General features: G+C 39.7%; 1 protein-coding gene across 1 annotated transcript; it reads left to right on the top strand.

Annotated features, from left to right (window-relative positions):
* The first annotated feature begins 18378 nt into the window (after positions 1-18378).
* LOC145131943 (uncharacterized) lies at positions 18379-19638 on the top strand. The gene has a single exon (XM_079066584.1). It carries the CDS (start codon positions 18379-18381, stop codon positions 19636-19638), a length of 1260 nt encoding a protein of 419 aa, XP_078922710.1.
* Positions 19639-19875: the final 237 nt, after the last annotated feature.

Raw genomic sequence — 19875 nt, 5'->3', positions numbered from 1 at the left:
GACCCAAGAATTGGACTTCTCGAATCCAAAAATCACATTTGGAGAACTTAGCATACAGCTTCTCCTTCTTCAAGACTTCTAACACTTCTCGCAAGTGTCTGCTATGCTCCTCTTGGCTTTTCGAATAAATCAGAATGTCGTCTATGAACACTATCACAGATTTATTAAGGAACGGTTTACAAACCCTGTTCATTAAATCCATGAATGCTGTTGGAGCATTGGTTAGTCCAAACGACATAACCAAAAACTCGTAGTGTCCATATCGCGTTCTAAATGCAGTTTTCTCGATATCCTGCTCTCTTACTTTCAGCTGATGATATCCTGATCTTAGATCGATCTTTGAAAATTAACTTGAACCTTGTAGTTGATCGAACAGGTCATCAATCCTCGGCAACGGATATCTATTCTTTATCGTTTCCTTATTCAGCTCTCTGTAGTCAATGCACATTCTCATACTCCCGTCATTTTTCTTTACAAATAACACCGGGGCTCCCCAGGGTGATGAACTAGGTCTAATGAAACCTTTGTCCAATAACTCCTGAAGTTGCATCATCAGCTCCTTCATCTCCGTTGGTGCTAATCGATAAGGTGCTTTTGCTATTGGTGTTGTCCCTGGTAACAAGTCTATTCTGAACTCCACTTGTCTATCAGGCGGTAATCCGGGAAGATCTTCGGGAAATACTTCCGGATACTCACACACGACAGGAACGTTCTTCATCTCCTTTTTCTCCTTCTTTGCGTCAATCACGAATGCCAAATACGATGTACATCCTTTGGCCAAACACTTTCTGGCTTTCATTAGAGAAATGATTCCAGAATTTACCCTGCGTTTGTCCCCATACACCATAAATGATTCTTTCCCTGGCGGGTTTACTTTGACTATCTTCTTTCTGCACAATATCTCGGCGTCATTGGCGCTAATCCAATCCATTCCCAGCACGATGTCGAAACCATTTAGTTTGATAGGCAATAATTCCTCGTGAAACTTATTCCCATTCAGGTCGATTAAGATGCTTTTCATACGATGGCTAACAGGTACAAACTTGCCACTAGCAACTTCGACTAATAAAGCATTATCTAGTCTATCGACAGGCAAAGCTAGTTTTCTACCAAATTCATGTGAAATAAAGGAGTAGTTGGCTCCAGAATCAAATAAAATTTGGGCAGACAATTCGTTTACGAGAAAGGTACCTGAAGCGACATCAGCTTCATCTTTCGCAGCTTTCAGTGTCATCTGGAAGGCTCTCACCTTCGGCTTCGGTGGAATGTTGGGTCTTGCTGCTTCCTTCTTTTTCGGACAATCCCTCGAGATGTGCCCCTCCTCCCCACACCCATAACAAACTTTCTTGGCGAGGGTGCATTCATTGGCATAGTGCCCTGGCTTTCCACATTTGAAGCATGTGACTTCCCCGTCACATTTCTCATGATGCTTCTTCTTGCATTTGTCGCACCACTTCGCTTCGCCTCCTCCTCCTCTCAAACTAGACTTCGAGAATTTATTTTTCTTGTTGGACCCTGAAGGCCCATCAGACTTCCTCTTCTCACCAACCTCAGATCTCTCTAGACCCTTCTCCCTAATCTGGGTCTCAACATTTCTAGCAGCCCAGATGGCGGCTTTCAATGTGGTTGCTTGCTTAACCATGGGACCATAGTCCGCTGGTAGTCTGAGGGCAAACTTGTTGACCTTTGAGAGATCTGTTGGAACTAAATATGGAATAATCTTCATCTTTTCTGTGAAACTTGCAGTGTATTCAGTAACACTTATTTTTCCCTTGTTCAAATTCTGAAACTCATTATTGATTTCCAGAAGGTCCTGCTCGGAGCAGTATTGCAATTTCAGTTGTTCCACAAAGTCTTCCCAAGACATTTTGCTCGCTTCTCCCTTGGGCATAGAGTCAGCTAACAGCTTCCACCAACTCAACACGCCAGATTTTAATAAAGGGATCGCAAGAGCGGTCTTCTGCCTGTTGCTGCATTCCAAACTTTCAAACATTGTCTCCATTTCGAAGATCCAGTCCATAACTTGCACCGGCGTCGGGCTTCCGGATAGACACGGTGGCTTAGATGCCATAAAATCCTTGTATTTACATCCTCTTCCATCATTTCCTCCATCACGATTGTTTTGTCTAACAATCGGTGGGTTGGCTTGACCAATAGTCCCACTGAAGTTACCTCCTTCCGACGACCCTCCATTCACTTCGGGCTCTTCAACTTGAATTGAAAGTTCTTCGCGATTTTGTTGAAGCGGGCGTCTAGTTTCTTCCATCTGACGATCCAACATCGTCTGAATCATCAATTATACACTAGCCATTGTCACCGGCTCAGGTGCAGCAGCTACAACAGGTATTTGCTCGATTACAGGTGGTTGATTCCTGTTTTCGTCAGCATTTCTAACTCCACTTCTCGTTCTCACCATTTTTGATCTATACACCGAATAAGGTGAATTTAGATCCCCAATCATGATAGATAATTAAATCGTCCATATCACTTCGAAACGTTTACATGTTAGTTCTAATATCGTAGTCGTACGTTTATAATCCTAAACACATAAGGTTTCCAGATCCGGTCGGCAACAGACCATAGATCCGAACAAATAACAGCATATAAGGCATAAATCATTTAGCACATAAAGCATATTAGGCATACTTTCCTAAATAAGCTAGTGCTCACATCTCACAATCATCGCTTAGCATTCTAAGTTTAAGTCTAGAAATCCTACAAATTCCTAGTTCGCTTAAACTAATGCTCTGATACCAACTGTGGCATTCCCAAAATCACGGCCAGAAAAGACCGATTTAATTTATGCTTTTAAATAAAATCAGAGTAATCCTTTGATTAAAAGAGTTGCGGAATTTGTTCCCAAAACAAAATATGATAAGAATTTATCAAAGCATTTCATAAAGAAATGTATTTTCATTATATAACAAAACCTCGGGATGTCATGTTCCGATACAGACCAAAAGCATAAACAATACAAAATAGACCTTACAACAGTTACATATAACTACTGGTCTATAATCTAAAAATATCTTGACAATGTCATCCAACTTATGCTCTCATGTCACTACCTGTAATACAAAGAAAAACTGAGTGGGTCAGGCTTAGGAGCCTGGTGAGCATACAGGGTTTTCAACCCACAATAAATAATTATATTTAGTTCAGCAACCAACAATAACCCGATTACCCATTCCCGTTATCATCACTTTATGTCCCTAAAGCAACAACTATTACAAGGGACCTAATCTAGGATTTTCATCGGGACGGACATTACTGGAAAGGGGTTTCCTTAACAATAGATGTCCTAAAGGCAACCATGAGGGGGATAGAGTACACCGGTGAACACATTGTTCACAACACCTACAGGTTATGAGCCTGCTAACGTTCCACTGGACTGTCTAGAAAGAGTCTGTGGTCGTCATCCATACTCCGCTAGATGACTAGATCAACAACAACATCGAGGCCTCTCATCATTTTATTTTATCACACACCAACTATCTACCCATGTTCTACCCAACATATTAGTAGATAAAATATATACATTTATATACAGCTTAAAACCTGTACAAAACATCCATTCAACAACTAGTTCAAATAAACAAATAATATATAAACACATAGCACGTATTTTATAAAAAATACTTCATATCTATGTGTTATAAGAAAACGAATATACAATCACTTGATAAGAAGATGATCGGACAGCACCTCGCCTCTTAAAATAATCTTTTCCGATAAAACCGGGATGTTTTTCTTGAAAACCGGGCTTCTTGCGGGCAGAGTTTTGGCTCGAAAACTTTACTTCTCGGGATCTTCAGGGCTTCGGGACTTGCTTCGGGTGTCGGGAATGATACCGGGGCTTCGGCGTATAAGTTGCACGCAAAACGAGGCAATAATGAAAGACAGAGAAGAATTGGGCAACAAAACTCGGCAGCCCTTGAGTTCTATTTATAGGGGCTTAAATCCTGATTTACGCTGGGCGTAAATCCTGATTACGCTGGGCGTAATGCCTCTACAAGCAGTACGCTGGGCGTACGAAGATCTACGCGGGGCGTAGTTCGGATAAGCTTTGGTATGCGTGCCTCGAACTTCAAAAATTCATAACTTTCGCATACGAGCTCCATTTTCAACTTTCTTTATATCCACGCGTAGGTGAGACTATGCTCTACAACTTTCGTTTAGACTCCGTCGGCTAATTTTGACTTTATTTTTATTGTATTATTTTTAGTAGGCCGGGACAGGAAAACTCTGTTATAAAATCATAACTTCTTCATGCGACGTCCGTTTTCGTCTGTCTTTTTACCATTGGACTACTAACGACGAGATCTTCGATTCTCATTTAGATTGTTTCGGCCAAATATCACTCGATCTCAATTTCGAGATTTGGGCTGCATACCGCTAAGTCGAAACTTCGAAAAATCATAACTTCCTCATACGAAGTCAGATTTAGACGTTCTTTTCATGCACGCTCTCGGTTTAACGTATTCTACGACTTTCGTTTAGATCGATAAGGCTAAATGTCGCTCTATCTTAAATTCGTATTTTGCGTCATACAGTGTCGTGCCGGTTCTGTCGCGAAATTTCGACAGGTCATAACTTCTTCGTTATAACTCGGATTTCGGCATTCTTTATATATTCGGAAACCTTTCCACGACCACTACCACATCCTTCATAGATATCGGGTTTATCTAACATTTCATTTTGACGCTTATTTTTATCCTTAATTCATTTATGTCACACAATTAAGCACAAAACAAATAATACTCAAATAATACATTCTTATTATTTCAAAATGAGTTACAAAGGTTAACCTAGACTATTACATCAACATTAATGCCTAGCCCAGAAACACGGGCGTTACATAACCCCCGGGTCTTCCTACCATACATAAACTAAATGGGTCGGCATTATGGCCGTAGACCCATGCACACAGTGAGGAGACTCACCTCGCACTGCAGAAGTCCCGTAGACACAATCCCAGCTGCTGGACGACAGATTCCTGAACTGCCAATAACAAAGCATCACCCAATTAATAATTCGGTTCCAACTCATAATCATAAGTCCATGCTTAGGGTAAGAGACTACTCTACCCCTAACTTGGGTTGATTCAAGCCCAAGGCCCAATCCAAGGGCCCAAAAGTCCAACCATGGCTCAAAGCCCAACTCATGGCCTAATTTTCCAAATTGGGCCCAAACCTTTATAAGGTCTCACCATAAGGCCCAACCATTTAGTCCAGTCCAACATTCAACATTCTAATGACCCAATATCACATAATCATAAAGGCCCAAACTATGGCCCATCTATGGCCCAATTTTCCAAATTGGGCCCAACTCCTCATATGGGCCTTACCTCAAATCCCATTCATTATTCTAAGTCCATTTGCTTGATCTTGGATGGCCCATTAATAACCCAATCATCAAGGACCAATAGAAAGGCCCAATAATAAACCCAAGTGAAATTAGGGTTTCACATAAAATGACGATTAGGGTTAAGTTCCCTACTTAACCCATTAAGGACTTAATCCACTAAGGACTTAATACATTAAGTCCAATATTGCTTAGATTAATCTTTGTGTGCGAAAAATGAACGGAGACGAGTGGTAGCGGTTGTGAGGCTCACGGGAGGTGATAGCGGCTGAATAAGGTCTTTTATGCTTAGGGTTTAAGATGCGACAGGGGGGGGGGGGAGAAAGACACGGTTTAATCCTGTGTTCTAAATGAAACATTGAAGCATTATAACAAGTTTGGCCCCTGACCCCAAAAACTCTTTTCAACATTGATCCAATATTTACCATTCAGCCCCCAGCTTCCATAAATCTTTACAATTTAAATCCAGAATTTACATTTTAACCCTTGCTTCCATAATTCCTTTCATAGTGAGTCCTAATTGTTACCAAGCAGCCCCTATCTTCCATATTGCTTACAAATTAAGTCCAGATTTTACACTTTAAACCCCCAATCTCTAAAATTGTGACAATTAGCTCCTCGAGACCAACACCTTGCTATATAATTATTGATTTTAGGGGTACTATTCAATCATTAATTTATTTACTTATTTATTTAATAATGGGGGTGTTACACAGTAGCAGATCCCACGGTAGTCATGGGTACGTTCCTTCTCGATAACTCTTATGCATGCATACTCTTTGATAGTGGTGCAGAGAGGAGTTTCGTTAGCCATAAATTTAAGCATCTACTCAAACAAAAACCACAAACACTAAACGAAACATTCACCGTCGAGATGGAAAATAGGAAGACTGAGAGCACTAACGACATATTCATAGGCTGTACCCTCACTCTAAACGACCATTCTTTTCAAATTGACCTTATGCCGGTCTCCATAAAAAGCTTCAACGTTATCATCGGCATGGATTGGCTAAGTCCTCACCGTGCTGATATCTTATGTTTTGAAAAAGCCATTCATCTTAATTTGTCAAGTGGCGAAACCCTCGTTATATACGGCGACAAACCCGGTACGAACCTTCGCATCATCTCTTATGTCAAAGCCCAAATATACATGCGTAAGGAGTACCATGCATTCTTAGCACATGTTGTGAATGAGCAGCAAGACGTAAAAGACATCGAGAGCATTCCCGAAGTCTGTAATTTTCCCGACATTTTTCCCGAAGATCTTCCAGGAGTTCCTACTGAACGCCAAGTCGAGTTTCGAATCGATTTGATTCCTGGAGCTACCCCCGTAGCCAAATCCCCGTATCGTCTTGCACCAGCAGAGATGTAGGAACTATCCAGCAAACTTAACGAACTGCTCATCAAATGACTCATTAGACCGAGCTTCTCACCCTGGGGAGCTCCGGTCCTATTCGTGTAGAAGAAGGATGGATCGTTTCGCATGTGCATAGATTATTGCGAACTAAACAAGCTTACCATTAAGAACCGATATCCTCTACCGCGAATAGATGACCTCTTCGATCAACTCCAAGGAGCAAGCTACTTTTCAAAGATCGACCTGAGATCGTGGTATCACCAACTACGATTCCAGGAGGATAATGTTACCAAAACAACATTCTGAACTCGTTATGGTCACTACGAGTTTGTAGTGATGCCCTTCGGTCTGATAAATGCACCCGCAATATTCATGGATTTAATGAATCGGGTATGTCGTCCTTTCCTTGACAAATTCATGATAGTATTCATAGATGATATACTCATCTACTCACGAAGTCAGGAAGAACATAGCCAGCATCTGAGACAAGTTCTGGGAACATTAAGGGCAGAGAAGCTATATGTGAAGTTCTCAAAGTGCGAGTTTTGGATTAGGAAGGTGAATTTCCTTGGTCATGTGGTCAGCGAGGAAGGGATTCATGTGGATCCCTCCAAAATCAAAGCTATCGAAAATTGGACGATCCCTAGAACCCCAACTGAGATTCGTCAATTTATAGGCCTCGCTGGCTACTACAGAAGGATCATCCAAAACTTCTCCTGAATCGCTAAGCCACTTACCACCCTGACTCAGAAGGGTGTAACCTTTAGCTGGGGAGAGAAACAAGACAATGCGTTCCAAACACTGAAGCAAGCCCTGTCCAGCACACCTATCTTGTCCCTTCCGGAAGGAACAGAAGACTTCGTAGTATACTGCGATGCATCCAATCAGGGACTAGGCTGTGTACTTATGCAACGGGGAAAGATTATTTCCTATGCCTCGAGACAGCTAAAGACACACGAAGTTAACTACACTACTCATGACCTTGAGCTGGGAGCAGTAATGTTTGCTCTGAAGATCTAGAGGCACTACCTTTACGGTACAAAGTGCACCATCTTCACCGACCACAAAAGGCTCCAACACATCTTCGACCATAAAGAACTTAACATGAGACAACGACGATGGGTGGAACTACTCAATGATTACGAATGCGAAATTCACTATCATCCCGACAAATCCAATGTAGTAGTAGATGCCCTTAGTCGAAAGGAGTACTCAGGTCGCAGAGTAAAAGCACTAACCATGACCATCCATTCACATCTGTCCACACAGATCAAAGAGGCCCAGCTGGAAGCCTTGAAGCCTGATAATGTGGCAGGTGAAGCCTTAAGAGGAATGAAGAAGAACTTAGAAAGCAAGGGTGACGGAGTTCGTTATTTCATGAATCGGATATGGACACCGAAGTTTGGTGGCTACAGAGATGTTGTCATGAACGAAGCCCACAAAACTCGATACTCCGTTCATCCAGGTTCAGATAAGATGTATATGGATCTCAAGAAACTCTATTGGTGGCCAAACATGAAAGTCGAGATTGCTACCTATGTGGGCAAGTGCCTAACTTGCACCAAAGTCAAGGTAGAATACTAGAAGCCCTCGGGTTTACTACAACAACCAGAGATACCTGAGTGGAAGTGGGAGTGGATTACAATGGATTTCATAACCAAGTTACCCAAGACATCGGGTGGTCATGACACCATTTGGGTAATCGTCATAGATTAACCAAATCCGCACACTTCCTACCAATAAAGGAAAAAGACAAGATGGAGAAATTGACCAGAACTTACATTAGAGAGATAGTACGACTGCATGGTGTGACAATATCTATTATCTCTGATAGAGACAGTAGATTCACCTCACGGTTCTGGCAGTAACTACAGAATTCTCTGGGAACTAGGCTGGACATGAGTACAACTTACCATCCACAAAACCGACGGGCAGAGTGAGAGAACTATTTAAACCTTAGAATACATGTTGAGAGCCTACGTGATCAACTTTGGTAAAGCATGGGATATCCATTTGCCACTTGTCGAGTTTTCATACAACAATAGCTATCACACTAGCATCAAGGTTGCCCCGTTCCAAGCCCTCTATGGCCGTAAGTGCAGATCCCCTCTGTGCTGGGCTGAAGTGGGTGACACGCAACTAGCTAGAGGCCAATCTCCTGACAGCACTCTCACCGGCTCGGAGATCATTCTAAAAACCATAGAAAAGATCGTCCAAATCCGAGAACGACTGAAAGCTTCTAGAGATAGACAAAAGAGCTACGCTAACAAGAGATGAAAACCCTTGGAATTCAAGGTTGGTGACCGCGTTCTGTTGAAGGTCTCACCCTGGAAGGGTATGATACGTTTCGGAAAACGTGGAAAGCTAAATCCAAGGTACATTAGTTCGTTCAAGATTCTTGATAGAATCGGCCCAGTAGCTTACAAACTCCGACTACCTCGAGAACTTAGCAACGTACATCCTATCTTCCACGTGTCTAACCTAAAGAAGTGTTTGTCTGATGAGACTCTTGTAATTCCACTCAATGAAATCGAGATAAACTAGAGTCTAAACTTTGTGGAAGAACCAGAAGAAATCATGGATAGGGAAGTCAAACGAACGAAATAAAGTCGCATACCCATAGTGAAGGTTCTCTAGAATGCCAAGTGGGGACCTGAATTCACTTGGGAGCGTGAAGTCCAGATGAAACAAAAGTACCCGCATCTTTTCCCTAGTCCATGAATACTCTCTATAGAAATAATTTCGGGACGAAATTCCCTCTAACGGGGGGATAATGTAACAACCCTTTATTTCAAGTCCATGTAAGTAAAACTAATTCAAATAAAGGTTTCACTTATTCATACAGGAGACTAATACTTAACTTAAAATATAATAATTCAAGCTGTATATATAGTTTTCGAATTAGGGAATCTTATCCCAATGCAAAACCGAAAACTCCTTCTTTAAAAGAAGTCAAAAACCGAAAACCCTAAAGGATGAAAAGCTTGACCAAAATCCCTTTTCTATGTGACTAAAAACCAAAAACCCTTTTCCTTGTTGACTTTAAGACCGAAAACACTATAAGGCCCACTATAGGACCGAAAACCCTTTTGTTTTGAGGCCCATTAAGGACCGAAAACACCCTCTATATATAAGTATTCAACCGTAAACACAATTCATTTCTCAACTTTTAGGCCGCAAACACCTTCAATTTGCTCTCAGATATCATCTGAAAACCTTCATATCTTCATAAGATATTGCCCAGATCTTCATCCAATCTTAAAATCTTCAACCGAAATCATCATCCTACCTTCAAATCTTCATAAGTTCCTTCATATCTTCAAGTTTTTCCTCAAGAACACCAAGCACATCTTCAAATATTTCATATTTCACCCAAGAACACCAAGAACTCCTTCAAATAATTCCTAAGGCTTTTTGTAAGTATTTCTTACATAATTTAGTGTTGTCTAACACTTTTAAATTATTATTTAAATTATTACGCTAATTTAAATACGATATCGTGTATAATTATTATTAGGATACGACTATTCACACGGGTTCTAACCCGAGGATTACCGCTACCACTTCGTATCCAAACGAGAACACGCATTCGAGGGGAGTTCATACCCCTACGTTTTCACTATTTTTCCATGTTTTTAGGGGGGGAGTACAAGTACAACACAAATAAATTTTTGTGTTAACATCCAAACAATTTCAAACGAGTTCAAACGTTTCAAACTATTTTAAACTGTTTCAAGCTATTCTATATTATTTCAACTGTTTCAACTATTGTTTTTACCAAAACATACACACACACACACACACACACACACATATATATATATATATATATATATATATATATGAGATTCAACAGGCTTAGGACTAGTGTTCTCGCCTTAACTCCTGTTCCTTGTTTGGTTGTGCCGAGTGTCTATTCTGATATATATATATATATATATATATATATATATATATATATATATATATATATATATATATATATATATATGAGATGCAAGCACTCTCTCTTCGAGTGTCGAGTGTCTATTCTGATACTCTTCTGCCTCCGCCCGAGCGGCGACAATGTACTTAAGAAGTTGGTCCCTAAATAGCAGTCTCTTTCCAAGTCTTGGTTATGTGAAATGGTAGCGTCTGTAGCAGTACACAGTTCCCGAAATCGATTCGTAGTCTCCCTGTTTTGGTCACCGATGTTCGTGATCTGCTGGGTCATCACCGGGAGGGCTCCGTCAGCCGGTCCATTGCAACCTCGTTGGTCTCCAAATGGTGATCGCTGTCGCTGATGGCGACTCCACCCCTCGATCAATGTTGCCCAACGGGGCACATGTCCGATGTAGTCGAAACGGTTCACGAGAACCCTGGCTATGTACGGAGAGTTGATGACCTCTGGCTCCACTTCCAACTCTTCCCCTTCGTCTTTTTCGGGCTCTTTCCTCGAACACCTCTTTGGGATCCTCTTCAGGTTCTTCTCCTAACCATCCACCCTTTCTCGGGTTCGGAAAGTAGGGGTTGCCTGGTAAGTAGAATCTTGCCATTATGTTCTTGCGAGAATAGAAGGGGTAAGAGGCATATAATATAGTCATATTCCTAGAAATACTTATAGGGTTTTGATTCTCATTAGTTACTTCTATAATGACATAGTGCATACCAGTTATATACTCAACAAAAGATATGATAGACCTTCGAATAATTGATCCTACTCTAAGACCACAACCAAACAAGGAACAGGTAGTAAAGTAACGATCACAGATTCTAAGTCTATAATATCTAAGTTATATATAACTTTAGCGTATCCACTTAGTGATTATAGACCTACTACCAAGAATCTGTTTAGTTTTCACATAAGTTATAGTACCACAAAATACTCATATAGTATTTTAAATGTTATGTTTGGTTCTTAACGATTTTCTTGTATGGGAAGCTTTTAGGCTTGTTGCTCACTACGACCCTTCCCCGGCATACATTAGTCACACCTCAGATAAATATAGTTGATAAGGTAATATTCATCCCAAGTCTGGTTACATATCCCAAGGTCTACTCGTAGTGTCCAACTCCTCATTTTACTTTTGTATCGACCTAGATATGACACTATATTCGCATGTGCGCATGTATTCATACTTTTTAACAAGAAACGATTTGTTTCTAAAAGTATAGTTATTTTGAAAATGTTAAATCAGAGACTTTTAGCCCCAATGCATTTATAGTTTGTATATCTTATGTGGTTTGATATACTTAGTTCACTATAAACAATGCTCTGATACCAATCTGTCACACCCCCAAACCAAGGATGGCGGAAACGTCCGGGGGTGAGAATGACTTCATGTATAGTATCATAACAACGAGTATAATAGTGACCAAAGCAAATACAACCATCATAATATAATTGAAAAAGTTACACCATGGTATGAGTTTACATATTTCAAGATCAATTACACTATGATGACATAATGAACTATTTGACGCCTTAGCGTCCTATCCTCAAAAGCTGTGGTTTACCTGTTTTACTAATTTCCTGAGAATACAAGTAGTTTTGAAAAAGTGTCAACAATTAAGTTGGTGAGTTCATAAGCTTTTGGATGTAGAGTTTGAAAGCCTTTGTTTGTAAATGTAACGTATACTCAAGAAAAATCCAATATTTTCCTTATAAAATGTTATGTAGTCTTAAATCCCAATACCGAATGTATGTGTGTGTTTCGTACTTGTAACGTGTTTGTAAATGTAATGTATACTCAAGAAAAATCCAATGTTTTCCTTATAAAATGTTGTGTAGTCTTAAATCCCAAGACCGAATGTATGTGTATGTTTCGTACTTGTAACGTGTTTGTAAATGTAATGTATACTCAAGAAAAATCCAATATTTTTCTTATAAAATGTTATGTAGTCTTAAATCCCAAGACCGAATGTATGTGTGTGTTTCGTACTTGTAACGATGTATGGAGTTTTAAATAGATAAAACCCCCTTTTTAAAGTAGAATTTCCCGTAAACTTGAAATGTCGTTAACTCCCTATGTGAGTCACTACAACCATACTATGACAGGGTAGACCTGCTGCGACGTACTTCAGGCGTCGGAACTATTATGACATTTGTCACCCGTAGACGTGCAGGTCCCGCTATAGCTAGCAGCAAGGTGTGGGGTGTCAATCCCAATATAGATCTATATACAATTATCACGCTCTCCCTACAAGAGACTCTGGTTATAACTTACAGGAATTTTAACCCGTACTCTAAGATTACAATGAAGAATTGTCTCGCAACTTATGTTAACGAGTTTACGTGTGGTTTGAATGTAAAATCTTTTATGTGTTGGAAGTAAATCCTCTTTTATGTAGTATGTGTGTAATGTAAAATCCATAAACTATACCTATTATAGTTTATTGTATGTGTTCGAAGTGAATGAGAACCCTTATCATGAATGACTAATTTCTGTTTATGATGATAAACTAACAAGAATGCATCCAACATTTAGAAACTTATTGTTATACACTTTCCTCAACATGTTACAAAGTGTTGTTAATATTATAAGCTGTTTAACTTTTCTGCACTGTTTTAGAAAAATCACAGAAAAATCATACGAAGTCGAAAACTGAATCCGTAAACTCTGAAATTTTAGAAAATGTGTCTAGTTTGTTCATAATTTTTATCATGATTTTTAGAAGTCTCTAACGTGTGTGAAAATGTTCAACTTCACAGACTGGTCCGAAGTTGTTTCTGAAATGATAGGCAGTTTTGTAAAAATCGCCATAAATTGTAGAAAAATCGTATGAATATGTGCAAGTAGTCATTAGAAAGGTATAAACCTAAACTATTTGTACCTTGTACAGTTTTGAAAACTAAAAAGTTTAAGATGTTAAAAACAGTCCGTGAATGGAACTAAACTTTCCTGATGAAAGCTGATGTTTGATTTTAGTTAAGTTTTTGGTGTTATAACTTGTATCCCCCCCCCCCTAAAACTTGAAGAAAACATGAAAATGTAGGGGTATGAACTCACCTTGAGTGATTTTCTGAGATGGATGATGAAGAAAAGGAGTTTCCAAGTCAAGAACACTTGAAAGATGCTTGAAGATTTGAAGATCTAAGAACGATTATGACGATATTTGTATAAAAAATACGTGATTTGTGTGAAGAAGTGTAGAATGTTCAAGTGTAGGATGAAGACACTTACCAAGAGTAGAGGAGAAACTCAAGATCTTCCTGGGAATTTCGAGTTTTTGGAGAGAGAATGTGAGAGAGAAATGAGTTTGCTTTTTGGTGGAAGTGAATGAGATCTAAAGGATGTGAGGAGTATTGACTCTTTGTGTGTGTGGGATTAAGGAAACTTGTTGAATAAGGGTAGGAGTACAATGAGTAGACTAAGGCTGATGTGAATAGTGACTGGAGGTTGTCATAGAGTGGGTATGGGGGACGGCTTGTTGTCATAGCTTTATGGGAAAACTCAAAAGTACCTTCTTGTACCTTGTACTTTGCACTTTATCTTAATCAATAATATGAGTTATATCTTAGAAATTGCTAAGATATGGATACATTATGATTTTAGAAGGTTGAAAATAGTAAAATATGGTTTTGGGTGAAAATCACACGTTAAAATCATGAAAAACGGGCTTAAAACGTGAATGTGGTCGAAAACCGGAAGTGAGGAGCGAACCTACGAGGGTTCAGTTCATGAAGCCTAGAACCGAAAGTAGGTTCGGTCCATGAAGCTCGCAGGCGAAGGTGTATGGGAGGCGAAGGCGAAATGGACCGAAAGCAAAATGGACCGAAAGGGCTTGATCTGAACCGAAGTGACTAACCCGAACCGAAGGTGGGATGAACCGAAGTAGGTTTCGGGCCGAAGGGTGTGTTCGGTCTTTAAGGGGGGTTCGGTTCATAAGTAGCTTCGGTCCTAAGAGGTTCGGTTCTAAGAGGGTTCGGTTTTAAGAGCTTCGGCTCTAAGAGGGTTCGGTTCTAAGAGGGTTCGGCCATATATGGCTGATTTTCAAATAAACTTCTCGTTTCGAGTGATTGTTGACTAAGTTAAGGGTCGGGATCCCCCGGGTGATTATAAACAGTTAAAAGAGATTTTGAGAGAGATTTGGGAGAGATTTTTTTTGTGACTTTTGTTAGTGTTTAGACTCTTAATGCAAGTTTTGTAAACCCCGTTATGCCTCGTTATGAGTGTTATATGCCCCTGTAAGGTATGTAGTTGTGTTTTATCGAGTCGTTTCATCGCTTATTCTGATTAGGGCTTAGATTTCCTGAACACATGAAACCTCTAAGGGATACTTTGTATTAAGATGGTGCGTTGTACAATAGTAAACATAATGTAAACCCTAATATACAAGGGTTTGACTTGTTGACTTTATTTGAATTTGTCTTGACCAAAAATTGACGGTTGTCACAAAACAATACAAGAACTTACATAATAAACTATAATAGGTATAATTTATGGAACACTTACATCATTGTTACTAAATTCAGAGATACAACACAAAACAAACATATAAACTATAATAGGTATAGTTTATGGAACATATGTACTATTTTTACTAAGTTCAGGTTACACTACGGAAACACAAATATAAACTATAATAGGTATAGTTTATGAAACATGCATACAATTATTCATTACAAAGTGATTTTCATTTATTCTACACGTAACCGTCAGTATAGCTTTGTGAGACATACTTCAAGTACTTACCTAATTACCAACCAAGCCCTGAAATTATAACCAGAGTCTCCTGGAGGGAGAGCGTAAATTTGTGTATAGATCTATATGGGACTGACAATCCCGCACCTTAACTCTTAGCTAGAGTTAGGCCGGCAGGCCTAAGGTGACAAATGTCATAACTATTCCGATGCCTGAAGATCGTCGTTTCAAGCCATCTTAGGTCATCAGTTCAGCATTCGAGAGGCGAGTCTTCTCACCATACTTATGGGTCTAAGGCACCAAGGCCGACCCACTTTATGATAGTTGCTATACTTGCTATGTAGAGGTGTGTGATTTGTATGTATGCGTGATATGCGGTAGAGATAGCCTTTGTGGCTAATGGTAGAGACAGCCTTTATGGCTGATGGTAGAGATAGCCTTGTGGCTAATGGTAGAGATAGCCTTTGTGGCTAACGGTAGAGATAGCTTGTATAGCTAAATGATATCTGCCAATGGTAGAGATAACTTTTATAGTTATGTGATATGTGATATGTGGCAGGAGTAGTGTTAGATGCATTTTATATGCATCTTTTAGCACAATTTCCTACGTATTTCGTTATAAATAGTTAACTAATTCCCGATTATTCTTATGTATTTCGTGTTTCATGATTATTTTGTAGAATGCCCGTACTGCTCACGTTTGTTATGACTTTTCAGGGCTATTTGGAGCACATGGATGATTGAGCCAGTTCGGGATGCGTTTGTGGATGCTTAGGAGCTTAATTGGAGTCTAGATCAAGGAAGGATGCCGGGAAATGATCGAGAACTACTTGGAAGGAGGAACGACGAACAAAAAGAGCCAAAAAGCCTCATTTGCGATCGCAAGTTATGCCTTTGCGATCGCAGGTTTGACCTTGCGATCGCAGGTTGGGTCGCAGGTTGCCATCGAGGTTCCAACGAGTCACAAAATTCATCAGATGAGAAAAAAAGAGAACCTGCGATCGCAGGTTGTGCCTTTGCGGTCGCAGGTTGGTCAAACGGCCTCAAAATAGCAACGTACTTCATTAAAGAGTCCCGTGACACATTTTTGGTGATACATGCGATCGCAGGTTCCCTACCTGCGATCGCATGTACGTCGTTTTGACAGCTAGACGTATAAATACTGCCCCATACTCTTCCAGTAACCCTAATTGGCGATTCCTGGCGATTCAGAGGCGATTTTCAGAGGTTTTCAAGTGAAGAACGCAGATCTAAAGGAGACGATTCGATTCAAATCCGTAGTTTAGTAAGATTTATCGTTTAGATTCTATTTCCACTGTTTGTAATCCGTTTTTAGCCATGTCAGGCTAAAAACTCAGATTTCAGTTTCGCAAGACGTAACCTTTTCATATGATTAATCATTAGGCACTATGTTTGACTATGATTACTGTTTAGTTTGATCAGTTCTGTGATAAATTGAATGTTTGATGTTGATTTCAGTTTTTGTTGGCCACTTAAATTGTTTGTGAATCATTCTAGTCATCTAATTGTTTAGATCCGTAATTGTCTAGATTAATTAGTGAAAAGTGACAAGTATTAGATTAATTATGAGTTTAGGGTTAACTCTAATATGAAATGATCAAACAAGTTTTAACGCCTCCGAGCTTATGAGAGGTATTGAACTTTACTGGGAATTACACTGTGTCTAATACAACTTTTCTTTGTTAATCAAGAGCTTGTTTGGTTAATTTAGTAAAAAGTTAGATTTAATTCAGAGAACTTATTTTGATTAAATGAATTTTTGTAATAAAGGTCATTAGAGCTTGTTAATGAACCTTAGTACCAGTTTAAACAAGTGCATAGTCAAATATTGTGTTGAAGGTTAATTATATGATTAGAGGAGTCACCGCGAAACTGGAATTGCTTTCTTTTAATTGAATTTTCATCACTTTAAATTTATTTATTCTTTTGTCAATTTCGATTTCTATTAGTTTAATTTTCAGAAATAACCCCCCCCCCTTTTTATGTTTATTGCATTCATCAAGAATTAGACCACACCTTACGCAAAGAGGTGTAAACATTAGAACATGTCCCTGAGGATCCGACCCTGCTTACCTGTACTACCTGTTAGTGCCATAAAGCAGTTTATTTATTATTTTTATTTGTTTAAATCATGTACGACAGCGGTATTAAAAAATTGGTGCCGTTGCCGGGGACACGGTAAAACACTAATAGTTTTATGCCAAGATCTTCACGTACAGGTAATCTGATTTTTGATCCAGAGATTGAGAAGACTGCTAGGAAGCTAAAGAAGGAAGAAAAACTTCGAAAGCAACAAACAGGAACCTCAACCTCACCCATACCACAAGGCACTCCCTTGTGGAACGAACCTGAACACTCATTTCAACCTTTTCCGAAAGCACCACCTACTTCACCCGTTAACAGCCCGTTCAAAACATACTCATCATCATCTTCAGACAAACCCGAACTCACAGATTCTTCTGAAACCGAATCAGAATTCATCATGAGTGAAAACGGAGATGAAGCTGAAAAAACTCTCCGTGAGTGGGCAACACAAGAGGTTACCCAGCAGCCCTTGTGTATCACCTTTCCAGAAGCTCGAAATTTTGAGCTCAAATCCAGTTTAATCCATCTGCTACCCCCATTTCGAGGCCTTGAGAATGAAGATCCTCATAAATTTCTCAAGGAATTCCATGTTGTCTGCTCTGGAATGAAACCCCATGGAGTTACTGAAGACAAGATCAAACTCAGGGCGTTTCCCTTCTCAGTTCAAGATGCAGCAAAGGAGTGGTTATATGACCTTCCATCTGGCTCAATAACAAGCTGGAATGAACTCGCCAAGCTCTTCCTAGAAAAATATATTCCCGAGACGAAAGTGTCAAATCTACGCAGAGAGATTTTGGGTATAAAGCAAGGCAAAAGAGAAGCTCTCCACACTTATTGGGAGCGATTCAAGAAGCTGTTAGTCCGATGCCCACAACATGGCATTAGTGATTATCAGTTTATCAGTGTTTCTGTGAAGGATTGATACCTATGGAGAGGCGACTAAAAAATGCATCTAGTGGAGGGTCACTTTCAGACATGACACCAACAGAGATCAGGGCATTAATAGAGAAGCTGGCTAATGAATCAAAACAGTCAGCAACTGAGGAAGAGTGGTACCCAGACCATTCAAGAGGAGTCAAGGAGATGAGCAATGCCCACCTGGAATCCCAGATTTCAGAATTGACTAAAGCTGTTCTTTTGTTGACAAAAGAAAAAGGTGTAGAGCCAAAGGTCAAACCTTGCGGGATCTGCTGCAAAACCGGGCACCCAACTGATATGTGCCCAATACTTCAAGAAGATAATGAATCTGTGCAAGCTATGGGAGGATTTCAGCAAAGGCCATTTGATCAGCATCGCAACAACCAAGCTTGGGGAGGGCCTCTAAATAACAATTTCCAGCCAAGACCTCAACAGAGTTTTCAGCAAAGAAACCAATATCAAGCTCCACCCGGGTTTCAGCAATCTTTTCAGCAAAATCAGCACCAGAGCAATTTTCAGCAACCACCTGTTCAGTCACAAGCTAGTAGTTCCAGCATGTCTTTGGAAGACATAGTTAAAAGTCTTGCTACCAGTACCCAAGCTTTCCAGAATGAAACAAAGTCCAGTATCAAAAATCTGGAGCAGCAAGTATCACAACTCGCGAACTCCATGAGCAAACTAGAAGCACAAACCCAAGGAAAATTCCCATCTCAGACTGAGAAAAACCCGAAGCACAATGCTTGTGCTGTCACCCTCAGAAGTGGTAAAAACTACAAAGGACCAGATCAGCAAGAAGATGAGGAAGAAGAGATCGTGGTTGAGCAAGAATCTGAGGCAACTGAAGAGGTGCAGAAAAAAGATGGACCTGAAGTAAAAATTACCCCTCCTCCTTTTCCCTCAAGACTGAAAAACACGAAAAAAGAAAAGGAAGATAAAGAAATTATGGATTTCTTCAGAAAGGTTGAGGTAAATATTCCCCTTCTTGATGCAATTAAACAACTACCCCGATATGCTAAATTTTTAAAAGAGTTGTGTACTTTAAAAAGAAAATTAAAAGGAAACGAAACAGTTAAAGTAAGCGAGAATGTTTCAGCTGTTTTACAAAAAAGGCTACCCCCAAAGTGTAAGGATCCAGGAGTATTTACTGTTCCTTGCAAATTGGGGAACCTTTCAGTGCCAAGAGCTATGTTGGACTTAGGAGCTTCTATAAATGTTTTACCATATTCACTTTTTAAAACTATCGGGGTAGGGCCTTTAAAAAGAACATAAGTCATCATTTAGTTAGCTTATCGTTCTCTGGTACACCCAAAAGGTGTACTGGAAGACGTTTTGGTTCAAGTGAATGAACTCATATTCCCAGATGATTTCTATGTTTTGGATATGGGAGATGACGACTCACCAAACTCATGTTCCATTCTTTTGGGGAGACCATTTTTAAAAACTGCCAGAACCAAAATAGATGTTTATGATGGTACCCTTTCAATGGAATTTGATGGTGAAGTTATC

Source organism: Lactuca virosa, chromosome 8 (genome assembly GCF_052849685.1).
Source record: "Lactuca virosa cultivar CGN04683 chromosome 8, Lactuca_virosa_CGN04683_v6, whole genome shotgun sequence".
Lineage (NCBI taxonomy): Eukaryota > Viridiplantae > Streptophyta > Magnoliopsida > Asterales > Asteraceae > Lactuca > Lactuca virosa.
The sequence above is the reverse complement of the archived record's forward strand: the minus strand, read 5'-3'. Positions and strand labels throughout refer to the sequence as shown.